The sequence below is a fragment of the Megalobrama amblycephala genome, linkage group LG12 (assembly GCF_018812025.1).
Source record: "Megalobrama amblycephala isolate DHTTF-2021 linkage group LG12, ASM1881202v1, whole genome shotgun sequence".
In the NCBI taxonomy this organism is placed as follows: Eukaryota; Metazoa; Chordata; class Actinopteri; order Cypriniformes; family Xenocyprididae; genus Megalobrama; species Megalobrama amblycephala.
In genome coordinates this window covers 14,133,378-14,154,706 of record NC_063055.1, presented here as the reverse complement: position 1 = coordinate 14,154,706, position 21,329 = coordinate 14,133,378, and the positions used below count along the sequence as shown (strand labels likewise).

The 21,329-nt window shown below is 37.2% G+C and overlaps 1 protein-coding gene across 2 annotated transcripts in view; it reads right to left on the bottom strand.

The window, feature by feature from the left end:
• Nucleotides 1-21,329, bottom strand: part of ajap1 (adherens junctions associated protein 1) — a 122,364-nt gene that overhangs the window by 48,247 nt on the left and 52,788 nt on the right. The window contains exon 1 of one of the 2 annotated variants that reach the window (XM_048210414.1): nt 4,308-5,250. The exons of the other annotated variant lie outside the window; for it this stretch is intronic. Within the exon in view, the coding sequence (XP_048066371.1) occupies nt 4,308-4,336 (29 nt within the window). The 5' untranslated portion in view covers nt 4,337-5,250. Of the gene's footprint in view, nt 1-4,307; nt 5,251-21,329 lie in introns of those variants that run through there. 2 annotated transcript variants of the gene reach the window in all.

Below are 21,329 nucleotides of genomic sequence, written 5' to 3'. Positions count from 1 at the left end.
CAACGTGAAATGTCATATTTCTACATTCTGTTTACTCCCATTAAATCCAAAATGCCAAGACAATGCTCAGATCAGATCCAACAAATACTACAGCGAACGCCAAACAGCAACCCGAGGAATGATCCAATTTTAATCCAATAATTAGGCTGATTGGCAGAATGAAACCATTGAGCAGATTAAATTGTTTGAAATGGAGATCGCCTCTCAAATAAATGTGAAAAATAAGTGGAACTGTGCAAAAAAATTGAATTGATTGATAATTCTAAGGCAATTTAAATTGATTTGTGAAAGATATTAGAATCTGTTCAGCATCTACACACATTTTGTTATTTAATAGATATTATATAGATATTTTTCAGATGTAATTTTATGGTTTGTCAAACAGATGTTCTGGTGAAAATGAATGTTGATGCCCCCACTTAGTAATTTATCCACAAATAATAGAGTGAACACATTGTATTTCTCATCAGGGTTAAGCTGAGACAACGTAAACTGGTTTAAACTGCCTTGGAAGTAAATAGGAACCGCTATCCTTTTTGTAATTGGTGATAACAGACTGTGTCCAGTGCTGGATGACTTATATGTGCGTGTGTGTGCTATAGTAGGTCAAGTAAGTACAGTCAAGTGGCACTTTAACACAGTAAACAACAACAAAAATGTGCTGGCACACATACACACACAGACTCTAACTGTGTCTAATACAGAACATGGCTTGGAGGAAAGGATCAGCTGTTATTATGGATGAAAAGATCTGCATTGCATTTGTACTGCAGGGATCTTCCAAACTAAAAGTTTGCAGATAAAAGAGCCTGAACAGCCACAGGCATTTACAGACCCATTACTAAAATCCCTCAGCATAACTGTGTACACGGCCCACAGGCCCAATAAAACATGAGCACATACATGCAAGCTTAAACAATGAAAACCACACACTTCTTCATTACTAAACGTGTAGTTTCATTTGTTAGAGGCATTGACTCGCTCTCAGGCCAAACCTAGACGTCCTGAATGTTTGAAATCCTCAGAGTCCTTTTAACCTCATATAAAAGTGTTTACTGTTCATTTTCAAGATGTGTGTGGAAAAAGAAAGAAGGAGAGAGACATGGCCCTGGAGGTTTAGCAGGCACTGCTGGTCTTGTGCCATGACGGATAAATTTGAGGCTTTATAGAGGTGGTATTGATCGAACAAAGGCACTACATGAAACGTGTGTGTGCGCGGTTCAGGTGTGCCCTCTCTGCCCTGTTTGACAGGCTGTGCTGAAGGGTACAGGGCACTCGGCTGCCATGGTGACTCAACTTGGACAATTAACACTGACTGTGCACTCTAAAAATAAATAAATAAAGGTCCAAAAAGGGATTCCATAGAAGAACCATTTTCCATTCTCCAACGAAGCTTTCAATGAACAGAAAAAAACTTTTTTTTTTCTTAGTGTAAAGAACTTTTAAAGAATCCGAAGTACTTTTTTTCCACTACAAAGAACCTTTTGTGCAATTGAAAGTTTCTTCATGGAATTATAGACGTCAATAAATAACCTTTATTTTTAAGAGTGTGCGCATCTCTGGAGTCTGTATGTTAAATTCCTCTGCTCTATAACTTATGTGTTCAATCTGACGGAACGCTATATAATATTTTACTAGACTCCGATCAAGGCTTTGAAGAAACTCTCTGAATGTGCATATGCTAATGCCAGCAATTTCCCTTGTGAAATGGCAAAAGTTACATAACTAGAATGTGTCGAGCTCTACTTTTGAACACGGTGTCTCAATTTTATTTATGCCTTTGAAGTAGTCAAAACCTTGAGTGAATATTCCTGAGTGGAATTGTAAAAAAATTTTCAGACTCAAATTTGCCTGGTCTTTAAAAACTCTCCTGATTGAGATAACTTCGGTTTTACTGACATCTGCGCCATTAACCGTGGTATGGAGAGTTGTTTCTGGCTTATTGAACCCTTGAAGATGTTGTTACATAACAGTTTAAGCGGGGGTGGGCACAATCAAATCGTCCTGTCATTATATCGGACCATCAAGAGTGTCAAATGAAGAGCAAAAGCACTCCTCGCACTAACCAGGCATGCATTACCGTGTGCGAGCAAGCGAGCTTACATCCGGAAAGAAAAAAATGGTATAAAAATTACAGAAGTGTCATGCTATTACACGCTACAGTGTACATGGTAATGAGATAGTTGTGTGCTGCCATTTAAGACATTGACGGCTGTACAGTGTGCACTTAGAGGAACTCATCTGACAGGGAGAAGAAGAAAATGTAAAAATATGATCAAATTAAGTTGTTTAAACATTTTAAAAAAATAAATAAATTACCCACCGGCTTGTGTCAAGGCAAAAAACAAGCTAATTCTTTCCAGTGACAGAGCCTGTAATGAACCAGCTGCTGCTCAGGTCAGTACACGGGCTGATATTCCCCACATTCCCATATCACTGTTTACTCCCCTAACAGCTTCCAGGTCACTAATCTGTACACTGAGATACATGCCCAGTCTGTTGCATATGAGGACCCATTCGCCAGGCTGTCTTAATATGAGTACAACAGCATAATCCCTCAAGGTACATCTGAGAATCAAGACTCTCCAGAGAAAGCCAGAGCCGTGAGAGGATGCATAACCTTGATGTGAAGATATTAAAGCAGTTGATGGAGCAATTAAGAGATGCGGCTAATAATCTTCATCAAGGCTGTTCAGCTTACTCAGGGTAGTGAGGAATTTTATAACCGCTAAAGGGAGATTCCCCGCTGTCTCATAACTTGGCAGCTGATCAACCTCAGACCTTGCTGGTGTGCAACAAAGCATGTGCCTTATTGCCACTGTGTATTGTAAAACTAATAAAAAAAATGTGGATATATATAATGCATGGGGGAGGCTAAATTTGTAGTATTTTGTTGGGTTTTTTTAGCAGTAAATCCCAGCAGCAATTTCATACCTAATTTTCTCCATATGTAACACGCTGCTAAACTCCAATAGCAATGTCTCAAACGTATGAGCTCTGTTCCAGATCCTCAAGATGGTCTTCTTTGCTATTGTCATACCATACTGAACTGTTTTTTGATACTTTAAATCAATGAAGCGCAGAGAAAAGCCACTAAAAACCAAGATCCTTGAGTTTCTGAACATTTTCTGGAAAAAAAAACAAGGATTTTGCACCAATTTTTAAGTAAGCCCAACTATAACCAGGCTGTATTGTGTTTGATGACCAGTTTGGGCAGTATGACATTGCTCTACAACGAAAGAATTCATCTAAACAGAACATGCAGAAAAATTTTCACTTTATTGTATGTCACTGTGTCCTTCTGAAGATCCCCTGAATGCAAGATTGCAGCGTCGTACCTTAGGTAGAGAATGAACAATAATGCACACTTGGCTCCATCATCATTCCCACCTTAAACATGTTTTCCACATTATGCCTCTGGAACAGCTGCCAAACAGATGTAATGGCAAGGACAGCTGTCAAATTCTGCCACTTTGAATAACTGAACTTGTAGATGTGCATTTTTCATCTTTGGAATGGGGTTGCTAAGTGCTAGGAAACTATTTAGGCTGGAGTAATGAACATTTCAATGAAAAGTGCTTCCTTTTTATGGCTCTTACTCATGGGCTTCTGTAATTCATGAGCATGGTATTACTTAACATTTGGCTGACTTTTTGTCCATGCAGAATGTGTAATAAAGATTTGCTGCATGCGTGTCGGATTTAATCCTACTCTTGCCATATACATGCAGTAAGTTCTAAGAGCTCGTGTAAACCATAAATAAATCCCTGGCCATTACAGCTCTTCTGATTCTGACTCAACCTGACTTTCCACTGGCAAATTGCACATCATTCGAACCCTCTGATCAAAATGTCACTCAAACAGTGAGAGATATGATTCATAAAATGGCATAAATGTCTTGACCGCACAGAAAATGTTGTCCTGGCATGGTATACTGTGGTATGTGAGGGTGTGAGCTGATACTCGACCTAATTTGCGCGCGTCAAGTATTTGGTATTGAATCGCGGTTATTTGGCGGCCCCTAGCGAGAGCTGTGTGAATAACGTCAACTCGTTTCGCAATCTGGTTAATTACGAGCCCTCTAGTTATTCTCAAAAACCAGCATCACTTAAAATGTTTCCTCGGGAATATTAACAATACAAAGCTGTGAGGTTTAAGTAAGACATCGCATTAAAAACAAGTGAAGTGAAAACAGCATGACGCGCATCAACTTGCCACAAAACTCTTCACAGATGACAGGATTTTGGCAATGGGCGTTTAAAGCATTCAGCCCTTAGCTGAGAGATTTCAAAAGGGATATTTATTACCTGCGTGTGACACACCGTTTCAGCCACATTTTTCCAGACAACAATTCCGAATCAGTCCTCCTGGTATTCGTCCATTTATGCGTTCCAACAAACGTCGACGCTCGAGCGTAATGGTCACCTTAAGTTAGACACCTTACTCCAAATGTTATGGATGCTAGCATTCTAATGTTATATATTCCGAGAAACAGAAAGCTTGAAATAGCTCCACGTCTCTCCAGAGCTCAACAAACGAGGACTGGGCGAAATATTCACAAAAAACAAGGACGCGTCTTGTCCCCTTTTTTAGTTGCTCGCTGTTTTCTCCTCAGAAGTGCGCACGGACGTGCAGAGCGACCCAGCGGCAGCGTGGGCAGCTGGACGGTTCAGTTGCTTCTCAACAGCCGCCTTCTTTTACATTCACAAGTTCATTTAGATTATACTCCACTGGAAAAAAAAAAGTCAAGAAGCGATGGGAACCAGACGGCAAGGTGACGGCGTCAACATCGCCCGTGCGCTGCGCTCGCGGTCACCGCGCACTTTTTCTACATTGCCATTATGAGACAGAGCACAGGCAAAAACGGAAGATAAAACATCGAGATTTCCGTGGCGCAAAAGCATGTCCTACATCGGCTGTAGAAGCTCTTCGATAGTTCGCGCAATCTTTCTAGAGTCCAAATAAATTGGTGATGCGGGAAAAAAACAAGAGTGAGGAATGAAACACCACTTCACGGACGCGCGTGATGAGTGGAGCGCGTGAAAGAAACGCTCGTCATTTGGTAGATAGATAGACAGATAGTGTTATCACCACTGCGCGCGCTATCCACCCTCACTCCCTCTCTCTCTCTCTCTCTCACATTCTCTCTCTCTCCTTTCCTCCTCCGTCTGACTAACAACCTGCCAGTCCTGCTTTAGCTGACAAACCCGTGACGTCATTTTAAAGTAAAATATGTAACATTTTAGACATCCTTCCCCCTTTTTCCCTCAGAGGAGTTCATCCGAACCCAATTCTATCCCAATCTTTGCTCGCAGAGATATATCAGTCTGCATATAGGCTATGAAAAGCTCAACCAGTGTACAGCACTTTCCACTAAGGGGGAGATCAGTTTCTCATCCCAAGGTTAATATAGTGTCTGGTGGGTTTACTGAAGCAATAGAGCCATATCCTGCAAATTACATGAGAGTGTAATGCCACATTTTTCTTCCTTGTGAAACACAGAAACTCTTTTTTGTTGTTAAGATGATTGATCTTCCACTCCAATTTACCGTATAGGAAGAAGAAAGAGACAGCGGTGGTATTGAATAATGTTGAATTCCTGTTTATTTCACAGGAATAGCTTTAGCTGGCTGAAAATGAATAAAAACTCTGTAGACTGTCAGGCAACAGCAGGAAAGCTCATTAAGCCAGTGCGTTTGAGAGAGAGGCTTTGTGAAAACAACCCTGATGAAGAAAATACATTCTTAAAAAAAAATGTTAGTGTGTGTGGAGGTTATGAAATGTCACGTTTGCCTTCATTGTGTGGACCAAAATATCCCCACAAGGATAGTTAAACCTATTGTGGTGACCAGCTAATGGTCCCCATGAGAAAACAGATTAATAAACACAATAAATAATGCCTTAATAAAAATCTAAAAATAAAAAAAAAAAAAAAAATACAATAAGGGTTACATCTAATGGTAAGGGAAAGAAAATATCATTAGCTCACTATAAAGACAATGGAAAGACATCAACATAATAGCAGGTTTATATGTACATCACTTTATACAGCAAATAAGCAGAGTTAAAAGATATATTCTCTAAATGCGAGGCATAGAAGGTTTACAACATCTGTGATCATCTAGGAAAGCTGTTTTAAATTGTGCCAGTATAAATCGGGTGTTTGTGGAAATAGAAAATGAAGAGATAAATAAGCAGCATTAAAGTGCAGTACGGCATATCAAATCCAGCCTAAAACGCAAACGTTCAGCAGATTCCAGCAGCACTGCATTTTATCGCCATTACAATCTTACTGGAAATGTATTTTGGAGAAACTATATTTTTTAGCATCTGTAAAGAGATAATTTACACTACCGTATGCACTTGAGAGTTCTTAAGCCTGATGTAACGGAGAAAAAAATCAAATCAAATCTGTAAAATCAATGCATTTAACCATATACTGTGTGTAAATATATTATATATCAGTTATATGTGTTCAATTTGTGCTGAAAAAGATAAGCAAAAAATCTAACAAATTGAGAATCTATATTCTGTGTGTGTATGGTAGCAGACAGTCATTTCACTTCCTGTAAAACATGAAATCCTAGCAGTTCTTAGAAAACAGTTGCGCAGTTTTGCTGAGTGAGTTATTCATAACGTTCTGTATGTATCAGGCTGGGTATTTACTCACACAGGATTACTGTGTAATCCTTACACTGATGATTTAAGCCTCCAAATGTAAAGACCCCTAAATGCTGACTCAAAATAACATTTTGACAACGACATCGACCGCAGCGATTCCAGGTTCAATAACAATTTGGGCACGTGGCTAACCTGCAATAATTAGATACAGTAACTGTGATTAGTTAAACTTGTCAAGAAACCGAGGTCTTATCTGTCTTGTTTTAATTGAGCTATTACTTCAGCTTCAGACAATTGTGTTATCATATGCAAATAAAGGGGAGTTCACTGGGTACTGTCTTTGGTAATTAGCCAAATCGCACTCCATTCATTTAGCTGATTCTCATTTGAAAGGCTGAGGGGTCAAGACCAAGGGTTAGTCTGAGTTAGTGTATATTGTCAGGGAGGCTAAAGGGGAAGGCGTGGACAAGACAGAAGTTATGCAAATATGAAAGTATTGTTGTCTTAAAACTTTCATTTTAAACCTACAGATACAGTCTGCAGCCTTATTGAAGCAGCTGCAGGATTGTTTCAGCTTTAGATGTTTTATGATGATTAGATTTTTCGAAACAGGCCTAGAAAGAGATTGCAGATATTGAATCACCGTTCGCCACACTGTCCATAGGAGCCCAATGTGATTTACACAAGACAGACATGTTGATGGGATCAACATCCTATCAATCAAATCCCTAACCCTAGTCGGACCGCCCACAGTACATCCACTGACCGCCTGATGCAAGTCAATCTGATTCTGTGCTTGCAATTTTGACAGTTGGGGTGCAGTGCACTAGTCCATCTGGAAATAAAGTTGTTTAGAAGGTACAAAGTTGATGAAATGAGTGCTTTGTTGTTGATGTGGGCTAGACAGACCTAGCCTGAAGGCATTTCTATAATCTGCAAGGAGGTTTATGCACGTCTTAATTGTGTAAAGCGTGTTAAGCATCCACAGAACATAATCTTAACCCAAAACCAAACATGCTATTCAACTTAATAGCATGCGCTTGAGTACTACCAACTGTGACCCTGTGCCAAATCCAAAACGTACTTCAATCAGAACCATAAATTCACTACTTCTAGCTTACTCTCAATGTTCAGGACCAACATCATATTGTCACAGCTTGGTTGCAACGAAGGAGAAAGAGGGATATTTTTGCAGCAGTATAGTATATATTTAACAGCAATGAAAACACTAGGAACACTAAAGAGCAAAACAACCACTATACAGTACATGACGTAGAATGGACAAATGAAAATAGGAAACTCAGGACTTAAATACACAGAGGTAAAGAAAACTCAACAGGTGAACTTAATTATACTAACAACAGGCAAACACAAGAAACTAGTGTTGCGTCCTAATTCGGATACTATCCGTCCTAAATAGTATTCGAAATTAGAATTAGTGTGTCCCAAATAGTGTTGCTTTCGTCAACGAAAATTATGACTAAATATCGTCGTCAACGAACCTTTATCACGTGATGAAAACGAGACGAGATGCAACGTAAATGCTGGTCATGTGACGATGACTATAATTAAACGTATAATGCAATATTGTTGATGAATAAAAACGAGACTAAATGTGGTTTACAAAATAAAAACAATGCTAAAATGTCTCTTCATTTTCGTTGACCAAAACGAGACGAGACGAAAATGAAGAGACATTTTAGCATAGTTTTTATAAGGTAATAATATAATAAGATAACCTTGTTTGAAATGGGTTTGGCTAAAAGAAAATTTTGGTTTTGTCTATACTACTAGGTACTTATACTATATTGACTGGGTTAAATAGAATTGCATTACTAAAAAGAGACTAAAATACACTTTTCATTGACTAAAACTAGACTAAATGTCATCAGTTTTTGTCGACTAAAACTAGACGAAAATAGTCATGGATAATTCGGACTAAAATAAGACTAAAATGCTCAGACTTTTAGTCGACTGAAACTTGACTAGACTAAAAAGAGTATGACTGTGACTAAAACTAATAAAAACTAAAATGACAGCTTGACACAAAGACTAGAATAAAACTAAAATTAAAACAGGCCACCAAAAACAACACTAGTCCCAAATCATAGTGGTAATGTTAAAATGAGTTATCCAAACCATACCCGGATGGTCTACTTTTTCTGATTATCATCAGATCTGTGCACACTCTAACAGCTAATATTGCCCACAACCCATTGCATGTTGGATGAGGATTCGATTAGAACTACAAACATGAATTAAAAGTGTTAAAAAAACTACAAACATGGCGGATGTATGAGTCAGACAGTTATGTATCTTCAATACAGGGGTTTGAGTGACTAAGAATCAGTATCTAACCTGACGATAAGATATACGTTCAGTGTTATCCACATTATATTTCATCTGCAATAGCACTGTGAACTTTTGGAATGATTTTTTTGTAATGTTTGGTCATTAACTTTTAAAAGCATCATTACACAAACTGCAAACACATGAGGAGAGTTCTCCGCATGAAAGACCCTTGACTGGCAGAGCAACGTGCTACTACATTTCTCTCCAAAATGGTAGGAAATGAAATTAAATTGAATGTTGAGGATTTTAACTGTGACAAGATGATTGACAGGGCAGTTTAAATGGTGTCAGGACGCATGTAACTAAGCGACCAAGCTGTCCGTTAAAGATGCAATTATGATGAAGTAGCACTGTATGTCCAAAAGCTTGCCTACTATTCTGCTACATACTCAAAAGTATGTAATTTTTCTTCACAAAAACAGTACATACTATTAGGGCATAGTATATGTAGGCGAACTGGGATGCAGAATCGGTCAAGATACACATGGCAAGGAAACACAACAGAACCAAACCAAAATGCAACGAACAACATTGAAGAACAAAATAGAAGATTAAATAAACTCTTTTTCAAGTGCCATTGCTCCAATAGCCAGTGTTGCACGATCCATCAGAAATATGCAAATTTAACATGCGAATTTGCAACAGTTGTGCTGCTTAATATTTTTTTTAAAAATCATGACTTTTTAAGATTCTTTGATGAATAGAATAAATTAATAAGAACAGTTCAACAGAATAGCATTTCTTTGAAACATTACGATTAAAAGTATTAATTTATTTCAATTTCTTTACTGACCCTAAACCTTTGAATGGCAGTGTATGTTTAACATATTAAGTTGTAATAAAAAAGATAAATAATTTTATGAATTATACAAGGCATGCAGTATTTATCATGTGGAATATAATAGATTTGATGCACATTCAGTTCATACTCCACCCACACCTGGTTCTATCCAAATATACACATAATTTTTGTATCAGATACACATACAGTACTTTTTTTTTTACTATCCCTTCAGTTTTGACTAGTAGTGCCTAGTTAGCATAATGTCAGACCTCCATTCCCCAGCTGTCACTTCATTAACAAGATACTCACTAGCACTCAATAATCAAGACATGTTTATATTTTGAGGGGTTAATCAATGCTCTATATTTAGAACTGTAAAACCACATAATGATTTATTGATCCTTCAGCTGAACCTGCAAACACAGTAAATTATTAGTGGAACACCTTGAAACTAATATAATATTTGGCCAGGGTCAAATCAATAATCGGTTACAAGATGACAATTCGTTTTTAAAAAGATATATGAATAGGAATCCCAAGTACAAGTAATGTCCCTGGTCATTCCTCTTCATTGTATAACAGTTGTGTTTCTTTTATATAACTTTTTTATGACTAAGAATTGTTTCACTCATACAAAAGAACAGCAGGCTTTGAATATTTCAAGGAACACTCTGCATTATGTGCTCAATATTCTCAATATTCAGAGCTGTAATAACCCTTGAAAGGTGGAATAATTGCAAATCACTTTGAACACAACATGAGACACAAATAGCTACCACAACAATAAGACAGTGACCATGACAACCGGACTGAAGAGCGGACATCTCCTCTATCTGATAGTGAAACGCTGGAGATGAGAGAAACAAAAGGGCCCATTTGAGCACAATGTGAGTCGTAGATAGTTAACAGGACAATGGGCATCCAAAAGGGCTTATTTGCTAGTTTTAATCATTACTCTGGCAGTCCATAAACACGTTGAAGTTTAGGTTTTTATAGATTGGTTTCCAGAAAGTAGCAAATGTTGCCAATTATGATGCTGGAGATACTAGACGTATTAGACTCAAAGGGATCCCCTTGTAAAAAAGAACTTTAGCATACTTTTAAAAAGAGTAGTTATCACCAAAATAAAACTTTTTTACAATCAAGTTCAACTACACACTTAAGTGTGATTTTTTGATCCATGTAAGTATATGTAATTTCATAATTACTTCTATTGTCTTTGAAATATGGTTAAAAGTGCCCTGTTGAATGTATAAATAAAGCATGGCAAAAGATTAAAACAATGATTTAAAATGCTATTTAAAATAATACTTTTAATTTTAAGTGTGTTAAGAAGTAGTCATGAAAGCATACTCTTTTTAAGTACACTTAAGTGGCCTTATTTTTTCCTAATATTATATACTAAAATAGAATTAAGTGCACTTTTTTTCACAAGCAAGATTTCATACAAAAATGAAAATTCAGTTATTATTTACTCACCCTCGCATCATTCCATCCCTTCCTTCTGCGGAACACAAAAGAAGGTATTTTGAAGAATGATTCAATCTTTTTGTCTATACAATTAAAGTCAGTGGAGTCCAATACAACACATCCAACTGACTTTCGGTGTATGGACCCAAAAATTTAAATAAAATGAAGAATTTGAGATTTTTTAAAATACAGTGCCTATAGAAAATAGGTCTATAATAGGTCTATAACCTTTCAAAAACAACTTTTGTTTTTCAACAGCCACAATTCCTTGAATTTATAAACAGTGTCTTAAACATGAAAAAATATCAGTATGCACACCAATAGAGCAGTCTTGAGTAGGCACTTGAGCAACAGATGGTATTATTTAGTACACATCAGGGAATCCATTTTCTATTTCAGGTGTTTATGGTGAAGAATACAGAGTGTAAATTAGATTTGTTTGAAATGTTTGAGTCTCAGCTGCTTTAGAAAGCTCATTTTACATCAGTCATTCTGCAAATAGTGAGGCTTTCAGTTCAACAGCCACTTATCTTACAAACCTCTTAAGAGTAACAGGCCAGCAATAAGCCCCAACTTGGGCCTTACCCTCCAGACAAAAACATACAGAGCGTTCAACTGGCATTTGATGCACAGAGCTCTCGTTCAGGTAGTTAGAGGCTTCTATAAGAGGATGATGGGAAGAATCACAAGTGATAGACGGTGCATGAGAGGCACAAGGAATAAAACAGAATGACAGGGACAGAGTGAGTGAGAAAGAGGAGCCAAATGAGGAGGTGAGCCCTGGCCTTGTGCATTAATTCTCTGCTCATCTATACTCTGAAGGGCAAGACATGACGTATTACCACTCCCCCCCCACACACACACACAGCCATCTAGAGATGCACACTTTGGTACGGACATACACAGTGTAGCTGAATATTGACTTTTAAATATTTGCATTTCTATCAGCACACATCAGGTCGGGTGTATGTTTGATGTACAAGCGTATCTGAGAACTCATAAACATGCAGATGCCGATATGGACACATATTACGGACCACCTTCGACCATTTTTAAGTGGGGATCTTCGCCCAGGCAATTTCAATAATCTCACCTCCAGGCTGTGGAGGCGGACCTCAGATTTGCCCGACATCTGATGTTGTCTTTGATTAAGATTCCTGACAAGGCCTCTGGAGTCTGGAGTGTAACACAGTTCTCACCTGGGAAGGGTCTGAACGCTGAAGTGTAGAAAAAGTCATTGCTATGGAAACAGGCATAATACTGAAAACGAAGAAATTCACTTGAAAAAAAAAAAAAACAGAAGGAGGCAGATTACAGGGTGCATTCGCATCAGCAAAGTCTTTGGGGGGAAAAAATACGAGCAGACCAAGAGCCAGTCTGCCTGACCTGCATGGTATCAAACTGGTTGTGATCAATGTGCTTAGGTGACACTTTGATATACTATGCCTAGTTACCAGGGTTATTTTAGTTAACCATAAAAATTTCAGTTCTTAAATTACAACTCTCTGAGGATTTGGCATGGTGATGGATATGATAATGTTAATGTATTTGGTCTTGGTGGAATAGTTGCTATGCTACAGAGAATTGCAACTGCTAATACATCAACAGACATGCTGCTGTGAACATGAAAGACATGCTGCTGCTGCTGTTCATATAATATAATAAAATACCCATAGCAGATCTATATAGGTGGAGCTGGGGGAGGTTGAGGGTTTTGGCAAAACTACTTACAGCAAACGAAGGACCAAACTATTTAAAAGTTAAGCAGCAAGCTCATTGGCTGCAGAATCAGCAAAATCCAATCAGCTCGAGCCATGTTAGATGATGTCATTGTTTGCGGATTGCATTAAGAATGTATCAGCCTGGGCCATCTAGAGTTTACGAACTATATTTTTGCTAAACAGAAACAATAAAAAACATCTTAAATATATTAAAATATAAAATAGTTATTTTATATTGTAATATTTCACAGTAGTACTGATTTTACTGTATTTTTGATCAAATAAATGTAGCTTTGGTGAGCATAAGAGACTTCTTTCAAAAGCATAAAAAAATCTTACCAATCAATCTTACCAATCCCAAACTTTTGAACAGTAGTATATATATATCGTTACTCCAGTCTTCAGTGTCACATGATCCTTCAGAAATCATTCTAATATGCTGATTTGCTGCTCAATAAACATTTATGATTATTTTCAATGTTGAAAACAGTTGTGTATTTTTTTTTCAGGATTCCTTGATGAATAGAAAGTTCAAAAGAACAGCATTTATCTGAAATACAAAGCTTCTGTAGCATTATACACTACCGTTCAAAAGTTTGGGGTCAGTAAGAATTTTTATTTTTATTTTTTTGAAAAGAAATTAAAGAAATGAATACTTTTATTCAGCAAGGATGCATTAAATCAATCAAAAGTGGCAGTAAAGACATTTATAATGTTACAAAAGATTAGATTTCAGATAAACACTGTTCTTTTGAACTTTCTATTCATCAAATAATCCTGAAAAAAATATTGTACACAAATATTTTGTACAATTGTACACATTAAATGTTTCTTGAGCAGCAGATCATCATATTAGAATGATTTCTGAAGGATCATGTGACACTGAAGACTGGAGTAATGATGCTGAAAATTCAGCTTTGCCATCACAGGAATAAATTACTTTGTGAAATATATTCAAATAGAAAACAGTTATTTTAAATTGTAATAATATTTCACAATATTACTGTTTTTGACTGTATTTTTAATTAAATAAATGTAGCCTTGGTGAGCAGACGAAACTTCTTTTAAAAACATTAAAATCTTAGTGGTTCCAAACTTTTGGACTGTACTGTACACATTTTTGAAATGAATAGTGTGATGTCACCAGATGCATCCATTTCATAATGCTCATGAAGAGGTTTTCTGAAAGTCTTTGAAAGCAGCTAAAAGCAGATCCCATTAAAACTCAGAAAATGCAAGTGTACGTGAACAGGTGCAGGTTGCTGTTGTTTTATCTTTTGTAAGACAGTCCTTACGTAAGTCCTAAAGCTTGACTAACACAGCAAAAACATTTTCTTATACAGTATTTGTCTTAATTTACATTAAATCATTTAGACATCCTCAAAACAAGACACATTTACAGAAGCAGATATTTTCAATATTTTCAGATTGTTTTCAAATATTTCTTGTAATAACTTCATGTTATTCTTATATATATAGCCATGTCTTTTTCTAAGCATACAGTAAATCAAACTAATTTTGTCAGGAGATTTTTGCCATATTTATTCTGTAATTTTAAAGCCCAAAACCATAGTAACTGTCACCATATGATTTTTTTTTTTTTTTTTTTTAAATGGTTTATTGTTGTCACTACCATGACAAAGCAACAGCAAACAGGAGTGTTTAGGCGTTTGTTGTCTGTAATGGCCCACAAATTACTGCAATTAAACAACATACTTTAATTTATCAGGGACAAATATTTTATTATATTCTTACTGTGATTGTTTTAGCCCTAAGCATAGCAGATATTTAAGCTCTTTGACCTGAAAAATACTTCAAATTAACATTAAAATAAAATGGTGTGTTCAAGTCCTCCTGGGAAGTTCGTATTTGGGTGGGAAGTCGTGTGTACGACGGTAGGTGCGTTCAAGTCACTTTCGTCGGAGTATGATGGCGGTGTGCCTTCTCTTAATTAATTTCACAAAATAACAACACTTCTGCTTCTAGAAAATGTAGAGCAAAGAATGTGCATTAGTTGTATGTTGCTTTTTATGTTTTTAAATTAATTTATGAAGCTATCGTAAACTTTGTTATATATTACATTTTGATATTGTGATGCTATCGTATTTTTTGCTGGTAATCAGCTTACTTCGTTGTAAATATAAAAGCCTGTCAATGTCACTGCTAAATACCTGTTAGTATTGTGGTATTTCACTATGTTTCTGACTGACACGCCCCCAACTCGTACAGATTGGAGCTTAAAGAAAATTACGAGCTTCCCACTGGTATTTACGACATTGTGGTGGCGTTCATGTCGGTTCTGCTCGTAAATACGATCTTTCCGACATGACTTGAACGCACCAAAACAGTAAACACTTAAAAAGTATCCTAATCTCTAATAGAATAACATGCATATTCAATGTGATTTCTTTGAGTTAAAAGGTGAAATTTCATATTTACATTCAAAAATCAGTATGCGTCACTGCAAATGATCGACAGGAGCTGAAATACCAGCCTGTATGTGAGTTTCATGGACTTAAGCCAGTGACTATAGCATGCAAACAGGCAAGGAAGAAATCTGTGCATCTATTTTAATTCCGCTACAGGGGAAACACCCATTAACCCTGTGTCTTGTCACATCCTCTCTTCTTCTCTTCCATCTGACAGCTCACTTGTCCTTTATCACCTCAAAAATGAAACTGAAATGTGTGCTGAAGAACTCAAAATAAACTGACAGCAATAACGAGAGGATCCCTGATGTATGCAAGCAATAAAAGTGTTCATTTGAGTGCCTTTGGCGAGATCGGTGATTGCACTTGGTTTTTAGGTTATTTGTGTATTTAAATAGATCATTAGTGACCTTTTTCCATTTGAAGGGAAAGACAAAAACAGAATGGATGCATTAAAGTAAAAGAGAGAGGCAATGACTGACATATGTGTGTTTTCCCTGAACTCATGTTCCCAGCATGTGCTCACATCGGTGTGGTTAATGGGTTGTATAGTACAACTTCTTACCCCTTCAGTGACCCCGTTGGTCAGGTTCAACATGCCGGCAGCGGTTGCTCTTTCTTTGGGCTCTGCGCAGGCTGTCACCTGTGAGACCTGAGTCTTTTTCCTGTCCTGACACTTTATGAGATCTGAGTGTGAAAACACCAGCCCTTTTCCAAATGACCCTAAGTCTACCTCTGTCCCTTTCAGCCCTCGTCTTACCATCTGTGTAAATTTCAATGCACCTCTACATGTGTTTTGTTTTAGAAGGTGTCGGAAGTGAGAAAAATTTTCCAAAACCTGAAAAAGGTACCACTTTAATCCGATGGCCCACTTTAGACACTTTACTAACTATAAGTTACTTTGCAACTATGTCAACTAACTCTCAGAGTATTAGCAGACTGTCTGCTTAAAGGTCCTCTAAGTGATCCTGGGTGGAGTAACTTTCTGTTGACGTTCGAAGTGTTGTCAAACAAAACAGCTAGACCCTCCCTCCTCCTCCTCCATCCGTGCTTCCTGAAACATTCATGAACGCGCTTTTAAAATCATTCTTGTCAATTATTGGCTGGAGCATGTTTATTATGTTTCGTGGTACAGGCTGCACCAGTTTGTTTTTGTTGCCATTTTTGGAGCTTGTGGCGACTACAGAGACCGCGTTTTTTTACAGTGTGTTCAGGGGACAGGCAGCTAGCGGATAGTGAGTTGATGTTTGCTGTATGTGACAAAAAATGTTTTGGCCTAAAAACACGTGACATCGCTTAGAGGACCTTTAATATCTGCTAACCCTTTATTTTGATGCTCCCCAAACAGACTATAAGTAAACTTTGCAACTACATGTAAACTTATTATACTCACCCATACCCTAGCACTTAACCTAACCTAACAGTTTTAGTAGAATGTCTAAAGTGGACCATCAAAATAAAGTGTAACCCTGAAAAAACTACTTTGTGCACTTTTAAATTGCATGAACAGAGAATCTAATCACAAAAATCATGCCGCTCTAACTGTGTGTCCTTCATATATAATAAATAGCTGATGCTTTGGGCATGTACAGTATCTTGTAGCTTATCAAGCTGTATCTCTCAATAGAGAGAAGTCAGAAAGCTCCTGAAGGTTCAAAGCAACTTGCGCAAAATCAGCTTTATTTTCAAAGTACCCTGACACTATGCTCATACATATTGAAGATTTCTTGGCAGTAAAGAATCTGATATGTATTTAAGCATTTGCCAACCAATATGCTAATGTTTTTTTATTTAAAGTCTGAGTAGTTTTGAGTTCTGAAAACAAAAAAGAAAAAGAATATTAAAATCATCCCTGTTAAACTTGATGTGACAACATCCACCAGTATCCTAAGGCCTATAGACAATATTTGATAAGAGGGAAATGCTCTACAGCTACTGTAACAGTTTAGTCATTATGATTCCTGTCTTGTGTTTAAGGAATCTTATTTTGAAGTATATTCTTATTCCTATTGTTTCTGCTCTTCCTGTGACTAGTTCCGTCATACTGTATAGTACATGCTACATTTGGTTTGAAACTTATTTCGTGACTGTTAGAAAAAAGTATGCACTATATAGAATAGCCAGAGCTGTTGAGCTCGTAAAACCCAATTTTCCACATAATCTCTAACTGTTTCTCCTCCATATTGCTTTAAAATATAGCACTGTTTGCAGAATTCAAATGTGCCTAAACATTTTGTGGTCTGTGCCGACTCGCGCGTATGATCCGCTCTCGTGTCTCTGGACCGGAGCAGACTGCGCTCGTGCTGCAGCGGTTCGCGTGACACTAAACGCAAAAATTGACTTAATTTGCGTCATAGGAAAGCATATTTACACTGTCTGAATCGTTCCCTATCCTCTATATAGTGCATTATGTGCCATTCAACATATAGAAACTAGTAAATGTGTGAACAAATGACCGATTTCAGCCGCAGCTTCAGCGTCTGTTTATAGTGTAGGAGGGGGCGGGACTTCAGATTCTAAATAGCATTTGATTGGGCAGAAGATTTGATGAGAAGCGGTGATGTCATGAAAATCCGTGATCCATTTTAGCAGAAGTGAGAGACTAAGATTTGAATGCTTTTATCTCCTAAATGAGAATTGTGTCACTGTTTTGGAACACACAAGTTTATTCATAACCTTAAGGCTAACATATTCATACTAAAAGCTAAAAACTTAAATTTTGATTTCAGGGGACTTAAATCAGGCTATATTCAATCTTCAATCATTGAAACGTTAAAGGTGCAGTGTGTACATTTTAGCGGAATCTAGCAATGAGGTTGCAAATTGCAATATAGAGAAGCTACGGTGGCCAACACAGGACAAAGATGTCGTCGTCTCAGACAGCAGAGAGAAGCTAGTAAAGCAAACAAGCTCTGTAGAGCAGTTTGTCCGTTTAGGGCTACTGTAGAAACATGTTGCCGCAAAATGACGACTTAACATGTAAGGGGACCCATGGTGGATGTAGATAGAAATGCCTCATTCTAAGGTAATAAAAACATAACGATTCATTATGTAAGGTTTTTATACACCACTGAAAACATATTTATATGTATATTATGTTGCATTTCAGTCAATAGATCCTCCTAAAATTTACAAATTGCAACTTTAAATAAAATACAATTAAATAAATAACTCACAACCTTAGCTCCAGGCCGAAGACACCATTTAAAATTCAATGTCAGAGACCCAAAACATTATTCAGTGTTCACAATCTTGGCACACTCAGCTCCTGTGAGATAATAAGGATGAAGTACGATCAAGGTTTGATTGGATAATCTTTTAAACATACGTCTAAATGAAGTTCCTTTAGGCTCACTATGAAAGGCCATTGCACACACGCCATAGAAAGAGGAAACGTGATGCTAATTTATGTCAAAACAGCAATTTATTAAATTTAGCTCAGTGACTGCAGAGTGCACCACACACGCGGCGAGCAGTATTGTTTTGAAAGCATGAAAGAAGTATCAAAGGAGACAAGATGAATGCAGAAATGCCAAGGAGATTGTTCAGGACTCTGGTGAACACAATTCAGATGAAAATCCTTCAGAATCTCAGATAAATGCGGTTTAAAGCAGCTGATGTTTAACTGTGAGCGGTCCACATCTCTCTCCTTCTCGCTGACAGGGGCTGGGTGAATAAGGTGTATGGCTAAAGTTATAAAGCAGAGATGATCACTCTCTTTCCTACACTCTCTCACACACACACAGACGGGCTCCTTTCTAAATGTCAACCTCAGAAAGGATGGGGTTAGAGAAAGAGTGAAAATGAGTCGGGCGGGGTGGTATGGAAAAAGAATGAGAAGGAAAGACGGAGTGCTAGAGAGAGAATTAAAGCGAAAGTTCATACTAAGAGTGCCTTAAATCTGTGCTGTCACATTTTTTATAGCTTTCCGGGAATGATTTAGTCGAGTCTATAACGGTATGACCTGTGGACTACAGCAATGAATTTAATCTAATTCAGTCTTCTTGACTGTCCGCACACCTCTTCACACCTTTGGTGTTTTCCCGAACGGATCAAAAGTTTCCCGAACATTCACCCAAAACTACAACTACAATGAATGGGGACTGAAGCTTTTAAACTTCAAAAAGGACACGGAAGTAAAAATATCATATAATTTATGCACTGTCTTCTGAAGTCTCACATATAGTTTTGTGTGAAACTTTTAACTTTTAAACTTTTAAGTGCCTTTCTTATGGAAGCTTGCAGTTCTGACTTTATATCATGCAATCGCAAGTGAGAATTGTGAGATATAAACTCACAATTCTAAGAAAAAAAACGTAAATACAAAGAGAGGGTTCTTTGAAATTACAAGTTTGAGTAAATGACAGAATTGTGGTGTAAACTATCCCTTTATATAGCTTGACATCTATGTCAACTACAGTAGCTTCACTACAAACACCATACTGATCTACCAGCTTAACCAACTACTTTGTATCAGTAATAAACCTACTAAGGTGGTCTTTTCAGTATTGACGGCCACCAATCAAACACATTTGTATTTAATATATGTGTGTTTTCTGTTGGCTCTCCAATAAATCACGACAGATTAGCTACATAGACAAAAATCTTTACCTTCATTAAATGATCTAACAAAGCTTGTGCCTGTCTTAGCAATATACTTCGACACAACCCAATTCCATGGGCAGAGAAAGAGAGAGAGAATCCCCTAGGAGGTCCTGCAATGGAAATGTCAATTTGTTTCTACATCATCTGTTTCCTGTGAGTGCCTGACTCAATTAACGAACTGCCTTTTAATGTAACTGAAATTTGTTGAGGCAAAACATCGACATTTAGTCTGTACGTAAGGTTCGTGCTCCAAGTTATATTGGCAAAATCCTGCCTCGTATGAATCTTGCACTACATTATCTAAATTTCTAACCAAGCTTAAAAACACCTAAAGGTGTTTTTCTTTTAAAACTGTGACTTTAAATTCTAAAACTTAGTTTGCATCATGCCGTTTCATACATCTTTGAAGGGCTTTAATTAGTTGAATGTTAAATATGCACAAAACTCCTAAGGGCTGTATTTATTAGAAACTACACTGCGGTTCTCCTGCTGGTCATAAAGCTGTTTCACTGTGCTTACTGAGAGCGAGTGTAGAAAAAGATCTTCTTTGACTCATACGAGTTTCTTTGTACTCGCCTTCAAATATTCTCCACCGAGCTCAGCAAAACATGATACATAAAAGCTGATTAAGTCAGAATCATTAGTTCCTGAGAGGCACCAAAGCTTCATAAAATACTGGCATGAAGTGAACAGTTAACTGCGTCGGGTCTGTTTGCCAGTCATTTGTTTGAATTTCTTTCAGTAACTTTGCTGATGTGAGATCAGCTAATTTTCACATTCTAATGAATAAAGCTGATCTCGGAACAGTGCCCTTGGATTTCAAAGTGTTACTTATCGGTTCAAGTGTCAGTGAGGTGATGGATTGGCCTCAGAGTGCATGCTGACTGATGGCGCTGATTTATAATGTGCTCTATGTATTGGTTTACGTCTTGTTCAAATAAAACTGGCTTCTCTTGCCAGCACTTCCCTGATTAAGGATCTACTTTCGTTAAATGCCCCAGGGTCTTCGAAACTAAAAACACAACAAACTAATCAATAACTGCAACATTATAACAGTTTCTAAATTTTCTGAATGAGTGTTAAAGGTTGTAATGTTTGCACTAGTAAACATAAAATTTTACTTTAGTTTATAAATGGTGTTTGTGACTCATTTTTTTAACCATGTCCAAACACATTTAATAGGGATGTAACGATTCACTCAACTCATGATTCGATACGATTCATGATATCGGTTTCAAGATATTGGATTCACAAATTGGTTTCTAATGATTTTCTCACATTTTTTGTTTTTTAACAAAATGAGATTTAAACGAGAAAGTGTCTGTTTATTATTTCTCAGACAAAATG